The following is a 24,303-nucleotide window of genomic DNA, read 5'->3' as shown; positions in this document are numbered from 1 at the left end:
ATATATTCTTCTAAGACTATCATAGCCTTCGATCTTAATTTGACCTTTGGTTCATTTTGAGCTGATTTTTAAATATGAGAAGAGATAAAGATGCAAAATTATCCTTTTGTGCGTGGCTGTCCAGCCAGCTGGCATTCACTTATTTATGGATTTGAGGGAGAGAGAGAGATAACTCCGTGATAAAAGAGCACTTGCTGTTCTTGCAGAGGACACCAGCACCCACATGGCAGCTTTAGCTGTGACTCCAGTTCCAGGAGACTGTGACAGTCTTTGAGGGCACCAGACACAAATACGGTGCACAGACATATAGGCAGGCACTGGCATATACACATTAAATAAAAGTAAATACATAGTTTTACAAATTAATAAATTTGTTAGTTTGTTTGGGGAGGGGCGGGGGGGGGGACTAGGGTCTCTTTCTGCACTGACAGGCAGAGGCAGGTGAGTTTGAGGCTGGCATAGTCTACAGAGTGAGTTCCAGGACAGCCAAAGCTACATTGTCTTGAAAAATAAACAAACAAACTAACAAGCAGGTTACAGGCCTCCAAGGTATAATATCCTAAGGGAAAGCATAGAAAAGAGGAACAAAATCAAAGTAAAAAAACCTAACAGGGCAAATGCTAAATCCTGTAGCCCCATGCCTAAAACACGTTGATGTAAATGGAGCGAACTCACCTCTGTGGCCTTTTCATTTACAGGACACATGGCCTCTCTCTCTGTGACCGTGGCTCCATTGGGTTTGGAGTGCCTGGGTGGCTTGTGCACGGTGAAATAGATCACTTCTGTGGCAGCCCTGTGCAAACAGGGTCTTCTTTTCAAACGACTTGTTTTCCTACTCTTGAATCTGCCATAGGTGAGGTCTGGTCCATTCCTGAAATGTCCTCCAGGAAATCTCAGTTATTGTCCCAATACAAAAGTGTCTGACACTGGGCTTGAGAAACCAACACTTACTCTCTAGGCCTGAACTTGTGGCTTATGAGTGGCCTTGAACTTGTGGCGGTCTTCCTGCCTAAGTACTGGGATCACAAGCGCGAGCCACTATAGTCTCCTGAGCCTCCCCAAAGAGTTAGTTAGGACAAGGACAGAACATAGACAAGTTCTTTGCCAGAGTATAATATGAAGAACCTCTAGGCCATTTCCCAATAGAATCTTTGTTCCTGCCAGGGGGTGGTGGCGCACACCTTTAATCCCAGCACTCAGGAGGCAGAGGCAGGTGGATCTCTCTGAGTTCGAGGCCAGCCTGACCTGCAGAGCAAGTTCCAGGACATCCAGGGCTACACAGAAAAAAAAAAAATCCTCGTTCCCATCTGAAACATCAAGACCTAATGTTGACTTGTCCACATTTCTGTCAACACTCTGGTCTTCTAAATTTTTACCAGAATCACCTATTTGATTCTTCTTCTTATAATTGTGGGGATCCTCAGGGCTGCAATACCATACTCCTTAAAATTCTTCCTTTAAACCAGTTTCAAAGACTTAAGGACTACACGGTCAGATTTTAGTCACAGCAGCGACCCCACTTCTGGAACCAACTTTCTGCGTCACTTATGTCTGCTTGCTTATTTGTGTTGCTGGGATCAAAATATCTCAGAAAGCAGCTTCAAATATATTTTGTCCTATGGATTCAGGGCAATCAGTTCATGGATTCTTTTTTTTTTTTTCAAGACAGGGTTTCTCTGTGGCTTTGGAGCCTGTCCTGGAACTAGCTCTGTAGACCAGGCTGGTCTAGAACTCACAGAGATCCACCTGCCTCTGCCTCCCAAGTGTTGGGATTAAAGGCGTGCGCCACCATCGCCCGGCTCAGTTCGTGGATTCTTGGAGCCATGCGCTGAGGCAGAGTGTCACTGTAGCGGGAACATGTGATGAGGTTCTTCAACTAGTGACAGAAAAAAAAAAAAAAAAAAAAAACAGAGAATGAGGAAACAAAAATTCCCTTCAGTGACATGCCGCTAGTGACCTGCTCCTCTAGCAAGGCCCTACTTCCTGGAGTTTCCACCGCTTTCCAAAGTAGTTCCACCTGTCAGGTATCAGGCACCCAACATAGGGTCAAAGGATGATCCTAGTTTAACAGTGCATGCTTTGTGAAGGTAGAATGTGATTACTCACTTTAGGGGAGAGCCAGAAACATTCCTGTATGTTGGCGGAAAGGGAATTGGTACAGAGAGATATTCTGACTTGCATAGAAAATTCTCTGTGCTGCTTGACCTCCCACCTATGGAGACCCCTCCCTACTTCTCCCACCACACCTTTTCCTTTGTGCTTGGTACTTAGACCTCAAGCATACACTGACTAGAGGCAAGGAAGATGTCCTGGCATTAGGATGTTCTTGAGATCTGGGTATCATAGTTGTAAGCTCACACAGGGGGGCTATGAGTTTGAGAATGGCTTGAACTACACCATCACATCCTCTATCAAAGCAATAAAATCGTCTTGCAAATAACTCCTGCCATTCTAGCCCAGATACAGACTGAGTTCCCGGTGATGAGAGCCACTCCCCATCTCCAGAAACAAAGCTTCAGTGAACAGAACTCTTTTTTGGTGTTGTTTGTTTTTGTTTTTTTTTTAATATTTATTATGTATGCAATAGTCTATCTGTGTGTATGCCTGAAGGCCAGAGAGGGCACCAGACCTCATTACAGATGGTTGTAAGCCACCATGTGGCTGCTGGGAATTGAACTCAGGACCTTTGGAAGAACAAGCAATGCTTTTAACTGCTGAGCCATCTCTCCAGCCCTGGTTTTGGTTTTTGATGAGATGGGGTTTCTCTGTGTAACAGCCCTGGCTGTTCTGGAACACACTCTGTAGTCCAGGCTAGCCTCGAACTCAGATCTACGTGCCCTTGCCTCTCGAGTGCTGGGTTTAAAGACATGCATCACTACCACTGGATTTCTGAAGAGAATTCTTATACTTTTGGTTTTTCCATCAAAATATGGTGGCACATTCCTGTAATCCTAGCGTCTGAGAAGTGAAGGTAGGAGGGTCAGGAGTTCAGGCTCATACTTGGCTACATAGCAAGTTTGAGGTCGGCCTGGGCTACATATGACCCTGTATGTTTGTTTGTTTAGTGGGCAGGTGCGTGTTGGCAGTCAGAGGAAAGCTTGCAGGAGTCAGTTGGTTCTCTCCTTCATTATGTGGGTCCCAGGGACTCAGTTTATAACATCGGGTTTGGTGGTGGGTAAGCCACCTCACCAACCCTCAAGATTCTACATTTCAAAACAGAAGCACTCACAGCAGACTCAAAACTGGACAGAGCAAGCAAGCTATAGCAAAACCATGTTGTTTTCTCTGCCCACAATGATGGCCATTATAAAGATTCCTCCTCTGATCCCAGGTGACTTCACTGTGGAAATAGTTGTTTTTTTTTTCTGATTTCAATTAAACAAGAAATTAAAAAAGAAAAAAAAAACAGTCAAAATCAAGGGGCCTAGCGAGACAGCCAGTTTAAGCTCAAGGCTACATCCCTGTTTTGCTCACCTGGATTCTGGATTCATCACGCACACACCTCCACTGTCTCCCCAAGGACCCCACAACCAGCACCCACCCTTCACAATCTCTCTCCTTTGCTTAACAATGATGTAACCTAATCAAATAGTTTCTAACCGTGCACCTGAGTTTTAGAGGTGTGGCCTTCAGGGGTTTTGAATTTCAAATGTCTGATACTTAAGACACTAAGTTCAAGACAGCCTCAAGTTTATAGCTCTTAGTCCTGGGCTGCAGAGTATGTGGCAGCACCCTTGACCCATCCCCTCTTTGCTCCTTCTTTCATTCTTGTCTTCTTCCCCTTCCTCTCTTCCTTTCTTCTTTTCCTTCTATCTTCCCTCTTTCTCTTTCTTCCATTTTGCATTATTTTTGTTTGGGTTTGGTTGGGTTTTTTTGAGACAGGGTTTCTCTGTGTAACAGTCCTAGCTGTCTTGGAACTAGTTCTTGTAGACCAGGCTGGCCTCGAACTCACAGAGATCCACTACCTCTACTACCTCCCGAGTGCTGGGATTAAAGGCGTGTGCCACCACTGCCTGGCTGCTTGTTGCTGTTGTTGTTTTAAGATCATTTAGTTGTTGGAAAGATAAAGAAACCAACTCACTGTGACTTTCATTTAGCCAAAGCTGTGTTAAAATGTAGCGGGACTGACATGACAGATAGCTCAGCAGTTACCAACACTTGCTGTTCCTGTAGAGGACCTAGGTTGGTTTCCAGCACCCAGTTGGGCATTAGCCATTGTCTGTAACTACGATTCTAAGAGATCTGACGCCCTCTTCTGGCCTCCTTAGGCATTGCATATGGGTAGTACACATACACGCAAGCAAAACACTCACAGACATAAATAAGCATGAACTGTTTTCATTGTCAGCGAGGCTTCTCACACCTGTGTTGGTTACCTAGCATCAGTGGCCAAGAACTGGCTCTGCTCCAGTTCTGAAAGCGAAGTAATTTCTTCCGGACCTTTCAAGAGCTAGAACCAAGTTTCCTGTAGTGACAGCCATCAGGGACATTAGCGGCTTCCCGGCTCCTCCTCAAAGAAGACGGGAAATATGTGGGTCCTCTCAAAAGCTGTTGGGTGTCACCTACTCTACTTACTTCCCACGCTCTGCCCTTGTCTGCCAGCGCATCGCCCCTGTTCCGCTTGGTGTGAGTCTTCACACTGGAAACCTGGTCCTTGGTCTTAAAGAGATTTCTGGGCAAAAAGAATGACGTCCGCGGAGTTCATGTGAGCAGTGGGTGCGTCCTGTGAGCAGCTCTGCAGACTAGATAGAGCAGCTCTAGCCTGGCTCACGAGGTGGCAGGGAGTTCTCTGGGTGAGGGCTGCATCACAGCGGTTGACGGCTGTGATCAGTTTCGGCTTGGGAGCCCTGACTAAAGAGCACTTTCTTAGAGGACTCACGACCTACCACCCCTTTCTTTTGACGTTCAGTTTGTATAATGAGTTATGTCGGGTCTTGATCAGAACTGGCGCCGGTCCACAAAGCACCGAGATGGGCATCGCACTGAGGCATGCTTTTCAGATCCCACATAAACCTTGACAGGAGCTTAGTGGGGAACGCTGAGGGTTTCTAAGGAGAAAGAATAGCCTAAGCTTCGCACTTCCATCTGTGTGGCCAGAGTTACCTCAGAAAGGCAAGCAGAAGGATAAAGAGGGTGAGGAGAGGCTGTGGACTCTGCCAAGGGAAGACTGAATTACTCTCCCTAAACCCCACATGCCTTGTAAGGCACTGGTTGTAGACCCAAGCAGGTGCAGACCATTAGCACCGAGATGTCAGAATTCGAGTGTGGCTCTGTAGGTGAGCGCTTGCCTAGCACACGCCTGGTCCTGGGTTCAAACCCCAGCCTTTACACAAACATACACTGAAGATGGCAATTGTGCTTACCTGGCAGTCCTGTGTCCCGTGTCCCGTGTCCTGTGTCCCGTGTCCTCCACTCCCCACCCCCACTGTTTTATAAAAACTGTAGCACAAGAACCTGTATGTTCATCTGTAACCTGCTCCACATATAAACATTGTGGCAATAGGGTAGAAAGTCCTTCAACACCTGCTTGTTCACAGGCACAAAGGCCCTTACTAGGACTGCAAGCCGGTGACTTGTGGCTCGCTCTGCAGAACACACAGGGCTTTGTCCCCTGCACCGGCTGAGCCAGTCTCTCATCCCAGGTTTTCTGCATCCCAGGCCTGAGCACTGGCTGGCCTGGTTCAGAAGTGTTATCCTTACACACTGTGCCCGCAGGGCAAGCAGGAAGGAAGAACTTCAAGACTGGGAAGTGTGGGTTTGGAAGCAGCCAGACCAGGCTCAGCTTTAGGGTTACCCCACTCCCCCACTCGCGGGAGATAAATCTTAGTGACCTTTCCTGGGTGCCCGGCAACAACTGAAAAGCAGTCACAACTCGATCATGCCCTTGACCCCCAAGGGCCTCTGCACTTGAAAGACAAACAGCAGCTTTGTGGCGCAGAGCATCCTTTGAAAGCTCTAGGGGAAGAAAAAGCCTTTGCTTACCGGACTCAGACAGCCCAGCTTGTGCTGGGTTGCTGGAGTTCAAAGACGCCGCTTTTAATCCCAAACCGTTTTCATTCAGCTTAACTTTTTATTTCTTTCTGGGTGGCTAAACTGCAAACTTCTATTAATCTTCTGCCAAGTTGTTTTTCTTAAGAAGGTAGATATATTGCCCAATCCACAGCCGGGAGACTGTGGCTGTCAGGAATGCTGGCGGGACAGTTGCGTGGGGCTGCAGACAGGGAAGTAGGCCACCGCTTTCTCTGTGCAGCAGAGTGTGAGCTGTTTTCTCTCTGAAGCCGAGTGTGAGCTGCTGGGGGACAAATGGCAAGAGTGAATTTGGGAATCTGATCCCTGCAATCAGAGATCTCGGGGAAAGAAGCCTAAATATTTCTGCAGTGTTGAGTTTTGAGTTAGAAGAGAGTCAGAATGTCAGCAGCAGTGATGGATGCCATCTCGGTCACATATGGGCAGCTGGAGAGAAAGCTCAACCTCGGGAAGTGACGTTTAGCATTTAGGGACAACAGGAAAAAATACAGACACAGCCAAGGAATGAGTGGCTGCTGGAAGGGACGTTTTACCTGAATTCCTGCCCTTCCTTGTTAGAACAAAGAGACTTCTTAACATGACTCTCAAGCTTGTACACCACACACAATCTCCCCACTGTCTTCACACACACACACACACACTCACACACACACACACTCACTCACACACACACTCACACACACACACACACACGTGTGTTTCGCTTCTTTGCAGTATTAAGTTTCCAGAAGTAACGAGAGCCGATCATGTCAACAGACGTGATTTCCTTTCTTTGTAATGCGTGAGGTGGTTTGAAAAAGGTCTCACTATGTAGCTCTGGCTGTTCAGGAGCTCTCTGCGTAGACCAGGCCGGCCTTGAAGTCACAGAGATCCAAGCGCTGGATTAGAGGCATGTGCGCCCATGCGGGGCTGCATGCAGTGTCTTACAAGTCTTAAGTCCCCGAAGTGAGCGGCCTGGATCATGGTTTATGTGGCTGTCTGTCTCTGCCTCCCAAGTGCGGGTGGCTTTATGCTTTGTCGTTGTTTAGTTTTTGTTTTTCGAGACTGTTTCTTTCTGTAGCCCTGGCTGTCCTGGAACTCACTCTGTGGATCAGGCTGGCTCCACCTGCCTCTGCCTCCCGAGCGCTGGGATTAAAGGTGTGCGCCACCACCGCCCAGCCTGTCTTTACTCTTAATAGTTAGCACAGAGCAGTCCTCCAGCCATCTTTGACATATAATCTCTAGGGGAAAACATGGATTTTTTTTTTTTTAATAGTGATCCTTTCTCCTTTTGACGACTTGGTGTAACTTGTTCTCATGACTGCTTCCCTATGTTATCTGGGCCTTTGTTTTGATGTTAAAACAAGCTTAATTGACTTACACAGGGCAATCCCAGAGAATTGCAAATGTCCGAGCTAGTTAATGCTGCGCAGACTTTGCTTAATGTACAATCCTTTCCGGTTGGTACTATTGCATATGAAACATTAATTGGAAATCGACCGGCTACAAGAACGAATCACAGGATACACAAGGAAACCCACTTTAAGAGTTTTATTAACGGGGGCGGGGAGGGGAGAGTAATGAAGGCAAAGGTGAGAGAGAGAGGGTGAAGTGGGCATGTCTGCCTTTAAAGGCCAGCTGGCGCATGCCCACAGGGGCTTATGTAGCTATGGCGTGCGTAGATTACGTGACCACGCTGTGCGTAGATAAAATACAGCTTCAGGCACTGGGGTGACCAGGCAGTTTGCCTGAATGCCCATGGCGCATGCATGACTGTGGGACCCAGGAGCTAACAAAATCTAAGGTGCTGGAGAGACTGTTAAGTGGTTAAGAGCACTGGCTGCCCTTGCAGAGGACTCCCAGCAACCCACACGGTGGCTCACAGTGTCTGTAACTCCAGTTCCAGGGGATTCAACACCCTCTCCTGGCCCCTGAGGGCACCAGGTGCACGCGCGCGCACACACACAACACACACGCGCGCAATACATATTATACATACAGGCAAAACACTCAGATATGTAAAATCAAAATAATACTTTCAAACATGTTTACCGCTTAAGCGTGAGGATTTGAGTTCAAATCCCCAGCACCCACATGCCTGACTGTAGCCCCAGCACTGTGGGGAACAGAAACAAGAAGCTCACTGTGATTTTGCTACTGTTATGAATCGTAAGGGTCAGACTCACAGGTTGAGAACTACTGCTCTAAACTCACATGTGTGTGCACATGTGTGTGCCCCCAACATATGCACATATGCTACACATGCAAACACACACACATTAAACACGGAGACACAGAGAGTCCTAGAGAATAAGAGGTGATATTGATGGGGTACAGAGAAATTGATACCTGAATCCATCACAACCCTCTGACTGGCCACAAGTCCTCACCTTCATGGTAGGGGTAAGCAACAGATATACAGAACTATTTGGTTAAAAAAAAAAATGTTCTCATGAATATCCATATAAAAATGCCCAAACTAACCAGGTCGTGGTGGCGCATGTCCTTAATCCCAGCACTCAGGAGGCAGAGGCAGACAGATTTCTGTGAGTCCCAGCCCAGCCTGGTCTACTGGGCTAGTTCCAGGCCTGCCAAGGCTATACAAAGAAACCCTGTCTCAACAAAACAAAACAGAGAGACAGAGAAAGAGAGAGAAATGCCCAAACTAAGTCCGTTAATAAGCAGTGTTTTGCCACATTTGACGAATTGTGGAAAGGCGAGCAGAAGCACAGGAGGGTAGTCATGGAGAACTCTAGAACTGTAAACTTGGTCTTTATCCCAAAGACTCTGAACCATGTTATTATGTGGACCTACAGGCCTGTCAGGTGAATGCTTACCGAGCAAAAAGGGTTGAATTTGAAGGAAACCTAACGAGTGTTTAGGAAATCTTTCTCCTAAGAGGTGTCCCTAGAAAATGCAAGAATTGTGAGTCTTGGTCAAGCGTAGCTTGCATTGTTTTCCCCATCTCTCAGATACTTATACAAAAATCTAATGGAAACGTTTTGCTTCTCCGGTGGCTGTCTGAAAGCCACCCCAGATCTGGGGAAGAAGGCAGATACTGGACATCATAGTGATTTCAGGAGCTCTATGTATTGCTCCACCTATAAAATTACTTGTGCTTTATTATTCCATATTTAACAAAGATTTAGATCTGTGGCAACCAGCATATTCACCCCAAAGCAGTTCCTCCAAACGCTGAGAAGATGCGACCACACCCCTCGTCAGATCCGCTAAAACAAATAAAACATGTACTTCGATAGATACACTTCAGTAAATATCCCGGAACTAAACCCCACGTCTCTTCTCTCCCAAGCTTCCGCAGGTTCACTCGGTCCAACAGTGTGACCACCGCAGTGCAGGCTGACCTGGACTTCCATGACAATCTGGAAAATTCTCTGGAATCTATAGAGGACAATTCGTGTCCCGGCCCGATGGCCAGGCAGTTCTCCCGGGACGCCAGCACCTCCACGGTCAGCATCCAGGGTTCAGGAAACCATTACCACGCCTGCGCGGCCGACGATGACTTTGACACGGATTTTGACCCCTCCATCCTGCCTCCTCCGGACCCCTGGATTGACTCTATCACAGAAGACCCTCTGGAGGCCGTTCAAAGGTCCGTGTGCCACCGGGATGGCCACTGGTTCCTGAAGCTTCTCCAGGCAGAGCGGGACCGCATGGAAGGCTGGTGCCAGCAGATGGAGAGGGAAGAGCGGGAAAACAACCTCCCCGAGGACAGTAAGTACCGCCCGCCGAGGGTAGCTGTGGCTGTGGTGTGGGCGGTGCCGGTTTGTGTTTGTGGGCTTTCCTGTTTGCGCTCCCGCCGGCTCAACTTCTATAACCTTCTGTTTCACACCCCAAACCCAAACTCCCAGAAGAGCTGGGCAATCCCACTGAAAGACCAGAAACTGCCAGACTACTCAAGAAAAAAAGCCCTTAAGCAGATGCCACCTCCTCCAGCTCTAAGATCTGTGACTTCCTTCACAGAAACACATGGCAGTGGTCTTCACTCCCCCAGGATCCCCTCTTCCCCAGATGATCTTGGAATGTGTCTGATCCCAAGGGATTAAAAATAATTCTAACTAGCTGGGTAGTTAAAGGTGCACAACTTTAATTCCAGCACTCAGGAGGCAGGGGACAGGTGGACCTCTGTGAGTTCAAGAACAGCCTGGTCTATATAGAGTGAGTTCTAGGACAGCCAGGGCAATACAGAGAAACTCTGTGTCAAAAAACATCATCATCATCATCATCATCATCATCATAATAATAATTCTAACTAGTTTTAAGGTCTGCCTTAGTCAGGGTTACTTTTGCTACAATGAGACACCATGAGCAAAAGCAAGCTGGTGAGGAAAGGGATTATTTGGCTTACACTTACACTCCTCATCCTTGAAGGAAGTCAGGAACAGGAACTGAAGCAGGGCAGGAACCTGGAGACCAGAGTTGATGCAAAGGCCATGGAGGAGAGCTGCTTACTGGCTTGCTCAACCTGCTTTCTTATACAGCTCAGGATGGAACCACCCACAATGGGCCCCATCATTCACTAACTAAGAAAATGCCCTGCCTACAACCCACCTTAGGGGGCCATTTTCCTAGTTGAGGTTCCTGCCGCTCAGAGTGTTTTTACCTTGTGTCAAGTCAACAGCACTTGGGAGGCAGAAGTAGGAAGATCAGAAGTACACAGCTTTCTTTTGCTACTGAGCTCCAGGCTAGCCCCTGTCTCAAAAAAAACCAAACAGGCTAAAAGACGCAATAAGCAGGGTTTCTGTGGGCCTATACACTATTTTAATATTGCATGTTAATAAAACTGTACGGATTATTATTACCCAGCACACACATGTATACACACATTGTGACGGCTATTAGTATTAATTATCAACCTGACGAAATCTAGAACCAACTGGGAGGTGAGCCTGCAGGTACGACTGAGAGATTATCTTAATCGTGGTGATTGCAGTGGGGAAGAGCTGCCCACTGTGGATGGCACCATCTCCTAGGTAGGGGATCCTGAGATGCACACGAGGGAACAGTGAGTTGAGTACCAATCTGTAGCTATTTGTCATTGTTTTCTTTGCATTGGCGGGGCAGAGTGTGACCCCTGCTGCAAACTCCCCCGCTGCGACCTCAGACAGTGGACAGGGAGTTGAAACAAGCCCATTTTCTCTTACATTGCATTTGTAGTGGACTTTATCACAGAAACCGAAAAGAAACTAAGACATCTCTGCACCCTGTTGACTTGACACAAGGTAAAAAGGTGGCCCCCTAAGGTGGGTTGTAGGCAGGGCATTTTCACGTCTGGATGAGGGTGTCAGATGCGGGCAAAACGCCAACGTATATAAATTTTTTAAGAAGATTTTAAAGACTTCTTTATGAATTTTTATGTGTATGAATATTTTTGCCTTTGCATATGCCATTGTGCACCACATGTGTATCTGGTGCCCATAAAGGTCAGAAGAAAGCATCAGATCCCCAAAAATTAAGGCTGATTGATAACCTCCAAAGAGGTGCTGGGAACCAAACCCAGGTTCCCTGCAAAAGCAGTAGGTGCTTTTAGCTGCTGAGTCCTCTCTCCAGCCCTCTCGGGTCACTTCTGATGGACCGAAATTGTTGTATGATGTTTATTCTTTGGGCTTTTGGGGGGTCTATCCCCCAGCTCCCAGATAAATCACAGACAGAGACTTATTCTTAGTTATGAATGCCTGGCCTTAGCTTAGCTTGTTTCCAGCCATCTTTTCTTAGCTTATGTTATCCTGACTACCTTTTGCCTCTGGGTGTTTAGCTATTTCTGAATACTTTTCTTTGCCTCTTTCTCCGTGGCTTGTTGTGTAACCGGCCCCTGGTATCCTCCTCTCTTTGTTCCCGCCTTTACTTCTTGTTCCATCCTCTCAGATTTCTCCTTCTACACATTCTTTCTGCCTGCCAGCCCCGCCTATCCTTGCTCCTGCTTCACTGTTGGCCGTTCATCTCTTCATTAGGACCATTAAGTGTTTTTAGACAGCCACAGTAACACAGCTTCATAGAGTTAAATAATTGCAGCCAAACAAAGTCACACACCTGAAAATAATATTCCCCAAAATGTAATGAAACTTTTTTTTTTTACCAGTCTGTTGACACATCCAATTAGGTTACTATTCTCTATGTACAAAGTATCCTTTAGCGTAAACTGTGTAGCTGTGTAGGAAGCAGCTTTAGGCCAAACTTATCTCAGATGTACGCTAATAGAAAGCCACAACCTGGCCGACAGTGGTGGCACTCGGGAGGCAGAGGCAGGTGGATCTCTGTGAGTTCAAGGCCAGCCTGGTCTACAGAGGGAGTTCCAGAACTGGCTCCAAAGCTACAGAGAAATTTTGTCTCAAAAAACCTTAAACAAACAAACAATAAATAAACATCTTTAAAAACATTGAATTTATGCTGGGCCCTGGTGGTATACACCCTTGATCCCAGCACTCTGGAGTCACAGACAAGTATTCTCTCTATGAGTTCAAAACCAGCCTGGGCTACAAAAAGAATTTCAGGCCAGCCTTGTCTACATAGCAAAATCCAGACCAGCCAGGACTACAGAGTGAGTAATAGGTTTTTGTTTGTTTGTTTGTTTTGTTTTTTTTGTTTGTTTGTTTGTTTTGCCACACACCCTCCCCAAGTGGTAAGTTTCCCTACCTTCACAGTAAGCCAGGTCAAGCCAAATTGAAAAAGTGTAACAGGTTTATTGAGAGCAACTCCCAGGTAAGTTCTCTGATCCCAGAGATTGGGCCAGAAAAGTCCCATCCCCAAACTACAGCAGGGAGATTTTTTAGGTTGTACGTGAGGGATGATGGCATGTCTGCCACAAACTGGGTTTGTGTCCAAGTATGGTCTAAAGCTAAGCACTTGGGCATGGGTTTAGATGCCTGGCAACTTGGGGGTGGGGCTCCAATGGCTGCCAAGAATGCAGAATTGGGCTTTTTGGTGCCTATCTTTTGTTTAGAGACTCTCGGAGCAGGAATGGGAAGGGAGAAATGTTGTGATTAAATACATTCTCAAAACAGCCAAAAAAGAAAGAGAAATAAAAGGAAGGGCAGAAGGGAGGGAGAATGCAAGGAAGGAGAGAGTAAAACTATAGGTCATTGCCAAGTAATGCCTCTGTTTATTGTCCAAGATGAGTTTGCTGTTGGGGTGCACTGGGCATGGCTGCCAGGACTTTGGGGGTGCCTAACCACTCTCAGGCCTTCCAGCCTCTTTATGATAGTCTATGTTCTCATTTTCAGGATAAAAGCTTCATAAAGTTAGAAGTTATTCTTTTTTTTTTTTTTCTTTTTGGTTTTTCCAAGACCAGGTTTCTCTGTAGCTTTGTGGCCTGTCCTGGAACTCTTTCTGTAGACCAAGCTGGCCTCAAACTCACAGAGGTCCGCCCGCCTCTGCCTCCTGAGTGTGGGATTAAAGGTGTCTGCTACCACTGCCCAGTGGTTTTTGTTTGAGACAGTGTCTCTCTTTATAGCCAGGCTGCCCTTGAACTCACAGAGATCCAACTGCTTTTATCTCCCGAATGCTGGGATTAAAGATGAGCGCCATTACTTCCAGCAAGAAGAGTTTTGGTTTTTGCTTTTGTTTTTTTTTTTTTTTGTTTGTTTGTTTTGTTTTGTTTTGAGACAGGGTTTCTCTGTGTAACAGCTCTGGCTATCCTAGAACACGCTTTGTGGACCAGGCTGGCCTTGAACTCGGAGAGATCCGCTTGCCTCTGCCTCCTGAGTTCAGGAATTAAAGGTGTGCACCACCACAGCCCAGGAAGAAGCTATTCTTGTCTTACTCTCCTTTATCTAGACTCTCTGCTACATAAGATGGGGTCATTAAGTATACGTTTAAATCTTTGACATATTTAATCTTACAAAACTTTTTAAATTTTCATTTATTTACTTTATGCGTATGGGTGTTTTGTCTGCATATGTCTATGCACCATGTGCATGGCTGGTGCCCTCAGAAGCCAGAAGAGGGGGTTGAGTCCCCTAAGACTAGAGTTACAGATGGTTGTGAGCTGCCACGTAGGTGCCAGGACTCAAACCCAGGTTTTCTACAAGAACAGCCCACCCAGTGTTCTTAACTACTGAGCCATCTCTCCAGGCCCTGGTTTTTTAAGTTAGCAACACCTTTCTTCCTATTTGAGTAAAAAGTGCATAGTAAGTAGTACGTTAGTCGGGTCGGTTTGCTACAGCCCACTGTCTGCTTCCAGCATGGGACCTTCCTGACGCACTCTCGGGCTGTAGGAAGGCTGCAAGCTCGCCAGGCCTCATCTAGGAATCCACTAATTCTGTTCCTGAGAGTCCCACCCCCATGACCTAATCATCTTTTTCCTTCCTTCCTTCCTTCCTTCCTTCCTTCCTTCCTTCCTTCCTTCCCTCCCTCCCTCCCTCCCTCCCTCCCTCCCTCCCTCCCTCCCTCTCTCTCTTTCCTTCCTTTTTTTTTCTTTTGAGAGGTTTCTCTGTGTAGCCCTGGCTGTCCTGGAACTCCTTAGACCAGGCTGGCCTTGAACTCTGACGTCTTCCTGTTTCTGCCTCTAGCGTGCTGGGATCAATGGCGTGAGACACACCTGCTAACGTCTCTTCTAAGCTTGCTCCTCAGTGAAGAGTTTCAACATAGAATTTCGAAGGAATACAAACATTCAGATCGCAGCAAGTAACTAGCTGTTATTTTTGCCATAAAAGCATCAAGGATCATGCCTTGTTTGTACGATATGGGCTCCTCCGCCTAGGGGATAGGTTTGTCAGGGGTGAGAGAACCCGGTGGGTAACTCAGTGAGCCCCATAGTTCCTGCCCGGCTTCTGAGATACAGTTTCAACACACAAGCACTTGAAGGGAATCTCGTGTCTCTCGTGCCCCAGCCATGCTTTCGTGTGCTGGGATTCCCGATTTCTGAAGTTAACTGGTAATTCCAAAGACAAACCATTGCCAGAGTCAGATGAGGCAAACGGAAGTTAGCGGGAACCGGCGCTCTGTGGGAGAAACCCTGAGAGAAACTGCCGCCTCGGAGAAAGCTGGAGCCTTTGGCAGAGGCCTTTTTCCCTTGCCCTCCGAACAGCTCTCTGGCAATGCCTAGTCTGAGGTCACAGAACACAGAAGTGTCTGGCAGGACACACACCACAGCTGACAAGATAATGACACTGTGTGTTGCTTGGCAAGACCCTCAGGAAAGCTTGCCACGCGTATTTGCCCCTGGCTTCTTGGCAGTTGTCCCTCTATTCTGATGACGGCCTCAGTCGGTGTCCCAAATTCTCCGATCCAGCCTTTCTTTCTTCTCTCTTTTTCCTTTCTGTCTCTCCTTTCAAAGACGAGCAGTAGGGAAAGAACTCAGCCCCAGTTTTCAGAGAAGAGCTAAATTCTAAGTAACCAACTCTTGTTTGCTTTCATCTGTGGATAACAGAAAAAGAATCAAATCAAGCAGCTACTTCTGGGTTGTCCAGGTCATGTGACTGTTCTTTGCGTCCTCTGCAGGGAAGACATCTCTTCAGGGGTCAGGGGTGGTATCTGTTTAGAGTCCAGTGTCCCTGTGCATTTCATGTGTTCTTTTTTCCTGAAAAGAAAAAGATGAAAAATTTACAAAGGACACAGGACAAGGGAAATTCTGAACACAGTGTTTGCTCAGTTTTCCAACTTTTGTTTGCTTGCATTTTATTTATTTATTCATTTATTTATTTATAATAGGGCCAGGGTTATGAAAACTGTTAAGTTTGCCAAATAGTGGTGCCACATGCTCTCAGTCCCAGCACACAGGGTTAGGGAAGCAGAGGCAGGCTCTAAGTGTGAGGCTAGCCTGGTCTACAAAGTGAGTTCCAGGACAGCCAGAGCTGCATAGAGAGAGACTGTCTTGGAAAACAAAAACAAAACAAAACAGCAAAAAAAGTGTTAGGTTTAAGGTCAGGGCTAGGGTTAGTCACAGGATGAGGGCTGGGTTGTGATTAGGGTTACAGTTAGGGTTAGGATTAGGTTTAGATTAACTCATTTGTCTAAAACCTTACCAGCCAACAACCAGGTTAGATTTTAGATAGGGTTAGGAACAGGGTTCAGAGTTATCCCAGTTTTTAAATATTTCAAATGCTTGATGCACACATTTTGTGCCTCCCATCGTACATTTAAAAATGATGGAGTGGGGGGCATGACATGGCTCAGCACTTGAAGGTGCTTGCCACAAAACCTGACCATCAAATTCAGTCCCAGAGACAGAGGGGAGAACCCACACCCACAGGCTGACCTCTGACCCTCCCCACACACACACACACACACAGGTGTTCTTGGGGGTATAGGCAAGTGGCTGTCAGCTTGCCTGGCAAGTACAAGGCTTTAGGTTCAGTTCCTAACAACACACATACCTGCACAGAAGGCTACAGCCCCTGAAGCTCTCCTGATGTTCATACGATGTAAGGTACATTATTAAATGTCTAAGTTCAAAACACAGATGTCCACATTCCAAAACAGAGAGAGGGGGAGGGGGAGAGAGGGAGAGGAAGGGAGAGAGAGTGAGGTAAGGAATCTGTTTGCTGGATTACTACTTGAAGCAAATCAGAGATTTGGGCGTGTGGGGAGTTAGAGTGGCCTCTGTTAGAGAAGGAAAGCTCCATCTCGTTTTCAGTGCCTCGGTGGCCATCAGCTATCCAGATTCTGACAACTCCTCCCTGTGAATAGTTGTTGGCATTCCCAGTTCACCTGGAGCCCAGGGAAGAGGGAAAGCAAGCCAGCTAGCTTCAGAAGAGTAAGACCATACATTCTTTGGGTGTGTGGAGCTATTATTTCCCCCCCGATAAAAAAGCCAAGCAGAACAAAGACCGGTTCTTGATTTAGGCCTTCGACCCTCCCAGTCGAGAGTGGTTTGGGGCCAGATAACAGCATAATAGAAGTCTGCAGTGGGCGAGGCTTTCTTTGAGCCCAGGCAGCTGACAGAGTCTCCCTAGCACTTGAAGGGAAACCGATACCCGCTCTCCTCAGACAATGCAGCCCTTGTGTGAAACAGCTGTCCCGGGGAGATGGCTCAGCACTGTTTGACAGCGGCTCGCATGTTACATGGATACGTCTGGGATTATCTAACCGGGAAAGAACCAACCAGATGGAACTGCGCCCTTCTCACAAGAATGCAGTCTCCGGCTGTGGGGGGAAAAAGCGGGCTCAGGTTTCATTGGCTCAAGGATAAAGGACCGACTGGTTGGTTTGTAGTACTTGGTAATCTGTCTTTGCCTCCTGAATTGTGGACAACTTTCTCCGTGGAATTTTCAGGCGTTATCTGAAAGACACAGAGAAACAGCGTGTGCAAGAGGCAGATTACTTCCGGTTTAATTTCACCTGGCAGTAGCATCAGGTTAGTGGATAGCATCTCCCACAGGAGGCTTTGTGAGTTTGGCCAGGGAACTTGAGGCTGCTGATGAAACCCTAAGTAAGCTCTGGCTGCGTTCAGGTTTGGTTACGGAAGCTGGGCAGGGTCGTTGTTGTGACCGGCTATCAGTGTGATCACTGGGTTTCTGTCCAGGGTTGCCTCTACCCAGTCTGCGCGGCTCATCCGCTGGTAGGTGGTGGATAAAGCTGCGCTCTGTGAGGCCTGCCGTTCATTCATCAGCCCTGGGCGTGTGGTTAAGTGCGGAGCAGCAGATGCTTCCTGGCTTCTTTCAGTTTAATTCTCACCTTTTAAAGTAAACCTTCAAAAGATTTGCTCCTTTTCCCAGTGTGCGTGCCTACACACACACACACACACACACACACACACACACACACACGCATGCACACTCGGTAGTAGGGGCCAGAGAGAGACAGAGCACATGTGGTCTATTTCATAAGTTCTGACTAACCTGAAACTAGTACATGGCCACAGGAAGTGATAGCCAATGTGCTTTCTGGTCAGCACTCTGCTCTCTCTATATATAAGAAGGGTCCTCTGGGTCACAGATTGGAGAAACTGTCCCAAGGACGCGTTCTTCAAAGCCTGGGCAATCTCATATAGATTTGTACTGACAAACCCATGTGGCTTTAGATGTGGACTCACATTCTCCCCCACTCTCCTCTCCTCCTTCACCCCAAAAGTCTCCAGAATAAAAAGAAAAGCACAAAGAGGTTAAGGAGGAGCCCAAACTTGGGAGCAGATAGCCTTTAATTTACACCGGCAGGCGTTCCCGTGACAGACACCCAAAGCCATGCTTTGGGCTTGTGGGTTCTGTTTTTCCTAGGCTGGCCACACGCTGGTAGAACCCTCTCTGGTTAAAGTGAAGAAGAGTGGCAGCCACCTGCTCCCAACAGCTTCAGGAAGTGGGGGTTGCAAGTGAGATTGCCCAGGGGTGTTTCGCTAAAATCATAAAGGTTAGTAGATTAGGAACTTACCTGCCTTTTCCATTGTTGAGGAGTTTACTGGGAGTTCCTGGAGGAGCATCCCCATGAGGCAATTCACTTCACCCGCAGACATGGGGTCACCCTATCCCACATGGCCTGATACCTGCAGGGTGGGTGTGCAGGCACCAGAAGGCAATCCCAGCACTTGGGACAGAGAAGCCAGAGACACTGAATTCAAAGGCTACCTGAGCTCTGTAGAGAGATCTTGTCTCAGAAGTAAATATGCCTAGCTCAGACTGTATTCCTTAACTACTCAACAGTAACTTAAAGGGCAGAGGAAGACAAGACAGAAAGGAGTCAAAATCTAGTCCAGACTGTTGCTGCTAACTTTGGTGGTGGTGGTGGTAGTGGTGGTGTGTGTGTGTGTTTGTCAGGGTGTGTATGTGTGTGTGTGTGTGAGAGAGAGAGAGAGAGAGAGAGAGAGAGAGAGAGAGAGAGAGAGAGAGACAGACAGACAGACAGACAGACAGACAGACAGACAGAGTCCATAGCTGATTCAGCTGATCCCCCCAAACTTATTCCTTCAGGGATTGCCTGAGTGCATGAACACCACCTATGCAGTCGAGAAGCTTGCGAGCTGGTTGGAAATCAAGGTTCTAGCCACCCAAAGATAGAGGAATGAGCAGATGGCAGAGGCAGCTAGGTATAGGAATTTCAGGAGAGATGAGGAGGAAGAGATGTGTAAATGGTCCCAAGATGAACAGTTACTTAGTGAAGAAGCTGGCTGCCCTTGAACCCACAGCCTGGGTGTCAGAGGAAGTTCCATGGAAAAGGAGCACAGCAGATGCTGCTGTTGAGGGGCAAGCCATTTGAAAATGGCTCCCTGGCGTGTTCACTTGATGGCCCTTCACCATGGCTGGACAGCTCGATGGGCTCCTGCATGGTGACGGTATTTTCTAGTCCTCCAGGACTCTACAAAAGGAGTAAGAAATATGTCTGTAATTCTCCTCTTCCCTTTGGTAATTCAGACATCAAGGTCATGAGGGAGACGGTGCTGCAGCCATTACTTCCACATTCCTGCTCTGTCTGCAGCCTTACAGAGCTTCAACAGCACCATGTTAGGCCAGAACGTCAGAGTTCACCACCTCTGTGCTTCTCCGTTGGTCACTGGCTCTGACAACTGTGAACTTAACAGATCTAGATCTGTTGCTCCTTTCTTCCTAAGACGGCAGCGACTACTTAAGAAAGCAGAATATTTTCATTCATCCCTTTAACAACTATAAAGAATGTTTAAGAAATGAAATCGATGAGAAATGGCTTAAACTTTCAAATTCTTATGCTAGATACGATTGTAAATAAACTAATGACATGGGGAAAAAAATGTTTGTTTGAACTGGGGATGTAGCTCAGTTGGTAAGAGTGAAGCCATGGGTTCAATCACAGCTCAGCATAGCCCAGGCATAGTGGTGCATGCCTATAATCCTAGCACTAGGGAGATGCAGGCAGGAGAATCAGGACTTGAAGGTTGTCTTTGGCTGCATAACAAGTTTGAGGCTGAATGCATGTTCTTTCCAGTGTCCGAGGCCCTAAAGTAGAGGAATGGTGACTGTGGATTGGGCAGAGCTGAGCGCAAGCCAACCATGGTGGCTTTAATCCTAGCACTTGGGATACAGGAGGCAGAGGAACGTGAGTCTCTGAGCGCTTGAAGCCGCCTCAGTCTATAGCTTCAGGCCAGCCAAGCCTGTATAGCAAGACTCTGCCTCAAAACTAAAAATAAAAAGGAGGAGGAGGAGGAGAAGGAGGAAGAGGAGGAAGAGGAAGAAGGAGGAGGAGAAGGAGGAGGAGGAGGGAAAGAAGGAAGGAAGGAAGGAAGGAAGGAAGGAAGGAAGGAAGGAAGGAAGGAAGGAAGGAAGGAATTAAAAGAAGCCAGAGAAACCAGTCTTCTGACTTTTCCGATCTAGAGACCAGTTCTCCTGGACTACGGAGGGGCTCACAGAGTTGCTGGACCGCTCACCTGTTGTGTGCGTTTGTTCGATTGTTTGTGTTTTAGGTACTAAGGATTGAGTTCCGCGCGGCACACATGCTAAGCAGCACCTTCAGCCCTGAACTTTTGATTCAGCGAAAAGCCAGGCGTATTCCCAAGGGAACTAACTGGTCTTTGTTTTGGCTCGCTGGCACCGGCTCGTAGCTATCGTGGATTCCCCTGGCAGGGTTAAAAGAAATCGCTCGTTCTTTTCACCCCCCCGTGCTTTTTCTACCATCGCTGTGTTCCCCAAATAAAAACCATACCCCACACAGGCAAGTGGGGGAAAGAGGAGCTTCATTCTTCTCTAAATGTCTCGGTCTTTAATTCAGCATAGCCAGGGGATTTCAAAGCGTAGTCTGCATAGACGCCCCTCCCCACAGAGCCTTTCTCTGCTTCTCATTATAACGTGTGACCTTTAAAGAAAACATGGGGCTTGTAATTTTCTCTAACCATGTCTGTGGAGTGAGCCCCAGACCCTCCACTTTCTTCACAGCTGACGGGACCTTGTCCTCAGCCACTGCGACTAGGTCTGTTCTGCTCTCAGCTCCAGATTCCCACCGTGTCCCCTTGTACCCAATCCTTCTGTCCCGTGGCGCTGGCTGGAAGGTGAATATTTGGTTTGGTTTTGCTTGGCTTTGGTGTTCAGAGACAAGGTCTCACTAAGTAGTTTGGCACAATCTTGAACTCAGAATCCTCCTGCCTCAGCCTCCTGAGGATTGGCTACCAAACCTGGTTCTAGAAAGTGTTGATAATCGAGAGAAATCACACTCCACAGACTTTTGTTTGTTTGTTTGTTTTTTAGTTTTTCGAGATAGGGTTTCTCTGTAGCTTTGGAGCCTGTCCTGGAACTAGCTCATGTAGACCAGGCTGGACTCAAACTCACAGAGATCTGCCTGCCTCTGCCTCCCAAGTGCTGGGATTAAAGGCACGAAGCACCATGCCCGGCTCCTTGCTTTAGTTTTTGATACAGGGTCTCTCCTTACACTCTGCTCTGTGATCCACTCTATGAATTTGAATTTGCCTTATTTATTTTATTATTGATTTATTTAGAACCAGGACCTTACTGTATTGCCCAGGTTGGTCTCAACGTTCCAAGCCAGCCGGGTCTAGAGTGATCTTCAGGACACCAGGACTACAAAATGAGATTCTATCTCCCAGAACAAACGAGAGAGAGAGAGAGAGAGAGAGAGAGAGAGAGAGAGAGAGAGAGAGAGAGAGAGAGAAAGGAAACAAGTGCTGGAGAGATGGCTCAGTGGTTAAGCGCTCTTTCTGCTCTTGAACAGGACCCAGGTTCCATTTCCAGCACCCATATTAAGAAGCTCACAATCCCCTATAACCGTAGTTACAAAGGATCTGCTACCTGTTCTGGCCTCTGCGGGGACCTGTACACACACAATGCACGTATGTCCATTTAGGCACTCGTATATACACATAAAATAAAAAAGAAATAGATTTTTTAAAATAAAACAAGAAGTCAGGCCATGTCTTTAATCTCAGCACTCGGGAGGCAGAGGCAGGTGGATCTCCATGAGTTTGAGACCAGCCTGCTCTACAGAGCGAGTTCTAGGAGAGTCAGGGCTATATAGAAAGACCCTGTCTGGGGAAAAACAAAAGCAAAGGTTCAGTCCATGGTTACTTAACCTTGTTGCTTGTAGACCTCAGTGGCAGAGGACATCGTGGGAGCTGAGGAACAAAAGAGAAAGGGGAAATGACTGGGGTGCCAGTGTCCCTTTTCCGGCACCTAGCAGCTCGAGTTCCTTCCACTAAGGCCCCACTTCCCAAGTGTCTTCTACTTCCAGAAGCCCCATAGGCCAGTGAACAACATTTTAATACAAAGGCCTCTGGGGGACACTCACGTGAACAGAACAGCACCCTATTTGGTTGGACAATCTAAAAAGTTTACAGGAGCCTGCTTGTAAAGGAGGCCACTACCCAGAACCCCAGGAGCAAAACCCATTCCCGACCCACAGAGTCCTCGAACCTCCCATTTTAATATTCAGAGAAAATCTGTTGCCTCAACCCACAGTCTATCTACTGTGTATGTGGGACGGATCAAATCCAGTGTTCATGTGTGTTTTCATTTATGTATTTATGGGGCTGGAGAGATGACTCAGCAATTAATAGCATTGGCTGTTCTTCCAAAAGACCCCGGTTCAACACCCAAAACCCACATGGCAGGTCACACCTGTCTGCAATTTGAGTTCCAGGGTCTCTGGCACCCTCACACAGACATACATGCAGACAAAACACAAATGCTCATAANATGTGCATAGATTTAAGGAGGTAAATAAGATAAAAAGTGCTGTTATAAAATTGTGACTATCAAGACAAACTGTTTAAGCCAGAGCCTGTTTGTTGCTCATTTATTTTCCATTTCATAGGAGACAGAGGAAGAACGCTATGTTGTCTAATCCACTGAAGGGCTCTGCTCCCCTGCCTTTTCTTTGTGCTTTCCACTAGGATGCAAAGCCCAAGAAGGCAGGGCCTTGGCTCCTCTGCCCTTCTCTGGCCTTGGCTTTAGCCTTGGGGGCCAGGCTAACTGCTTCAAGGTTAACTACCACCTCGCTGCAGAACAATAGTGGATTCAAGAGTGATCTTGGAAAGACTTCTGTGTAGGTCTGCCCCAGAACTTCCTAGGTAGAATGAGCATCATGAGGCCTGGCATTGTGAATCCCGTACAGCAGATTACTAAAAAGCCAGCCTGGACAATGCCGTTGCTTTCTTTGTTTTCTCCTGACCTTGTGGTTGAGAAAAGGAGTGTGAATTTTTTAGATCGAAGCCAACAGTGAGATTGCTTGAACCCCATATTGTCTCTACCAGGCAGAATTCCGAGCCTATCCAAGCCTCAGGTTGTCTGAGTTCTTTCTAGTCTTCCATTGTGGGAGGTTTCTGTCCACTCGGGTACAGGAGGGCGGTTTGCTATGTAGCAAAGCTCCAGCAGGGGCAGCTGCAAGGGCTGCGGGTGCAGGGGGAGCCCTGGGGACACTGAGACCAGGGCCCCTGCAGAGGCACTCAAAGGCGGATTCTGAGACCGCTTCAAGTACCAAAGCAAGGAGGAAGACTCCACACCAAATGGATGTTAGGGTCCGTGCTGGTGTGACCCAGGCGACAGGTTGAACCCCATCACTTCTCAGAGAATGCCAGTGGCTGAACTCCAGGGAAAAAGCTGGATTATGGACTAGTTAGGGTGTTAGGAGATCCCCCCCCCCCCAGTTTGTATTACTTTTCTTGTGTTTGAATTGGAATTAGAAAATCAACCTAGTAGTTCAGGATCACTGACTCCATAAACCTGAAACTACACTGGGAAAATCGCGTGAAGTTTGTCTGGACCAAGAAAAGGAACGCTATTTGCCTCTCCTTGGGGTACAGCACAGTGCTGTGACGGAAAACTCAGTTCTCCCAAAAAAAAAGAGCGATAAACATGTGGTCTCCCAAGTTGACTTTATGCTTGAACCCGGTATCCCGGGTTTCATGGACCCAGGTGCGTGTGGGCACACGTTGTGTGTGCTGTTTTTTCACACCGCAACAGCATAACTTTTTCTTTGCTTTTTTTTTTTTTTTTTTTTTTAATCAGACTAAGTCTCAACATTGAGGCATCGTGTAAACCTCTGTGTCTGCTCTTTTCAGTTCTAGGGAAAATCCGAACCGCGGTGGGCAGCGCCCAACTTCTCATGGCGCAGAAATTCTACCAGTTCAGAGAGCTGTGTGAAGAGAACCTGGTAAGTACCATCCACATCGCCGTGACTCCTTGTAGCACAGCACGGGGAGACCTTGTCCTCAAGACTGGTCCAGCCAAAGCAAAACTTAGTTTGAACCAAGTTAAGTCAAGGCTCCTTGGAGTCTTTTAACAGATGAATCTGGTTTCCTGCTTTTCACTAAATAAAACAAACAAGCAGAAAGAAAAGAAAGAAAGAAAGAAAGAGAGAGAGAGAGAGAGAGAGAGAGAGAGAGAGAGAGAGAGAGAGAGAGAGCGACTTAAATAATCCTAGGGACAGAAT

The 24,303-nt window shown here is 47.2% G+C and overlaps 1 protein-coding gene across 7 annotated transcripts in view; it reads left to right on the top strand.

Moving 5' to 3' along the window:
* Window positions 1-24,303, top strand: part of Dlgap1 (DLG associated protein 1) — a 672,355-nt gene that overhangs the window by 637,475 nt on the left and 10,577 nt on the right. For all 7 annotated transcript variants that reach the window (XM_050166170.1, XM_050166171.1, XM_050166169.1 and 4 more), the window contains 2 exons: window positions 9,320-9,741; window positions 23,933-24,024. In XM_050166170.1, coding sequence (XP_050022127.1) covers window positions 9,320-9,741; window positions 23,933-24,024 — 514 coding nt within the window. The remainder of the gene's footprint in view (window positions 1-9,319; window positions 9,742-23,932; window positions 24,025-24,303) is intronic.

The sequence above is a fragment of the Alexandromys fortis genome, unplaced genomic scaffold (genome assembly GCF_014885135.2).
Source record: "Alexandromys fortis isolate MF-2015 unplaced genomic scaffold, M_Fortis_MF-2015_v1.1 scaffold_143, whole genome shotgun sequence".
Taxonomy (NCBI): Eukaryota; Metazoa; Chordata; class Mammalia; order Rodentia; family Cricetidae; genus Alexandromys; species Alexandromys fortis.
Note: the sequence above shows the minus strand (reverse complement) of the source record. Positions and strands in the feature narration are given on the sequence as shown.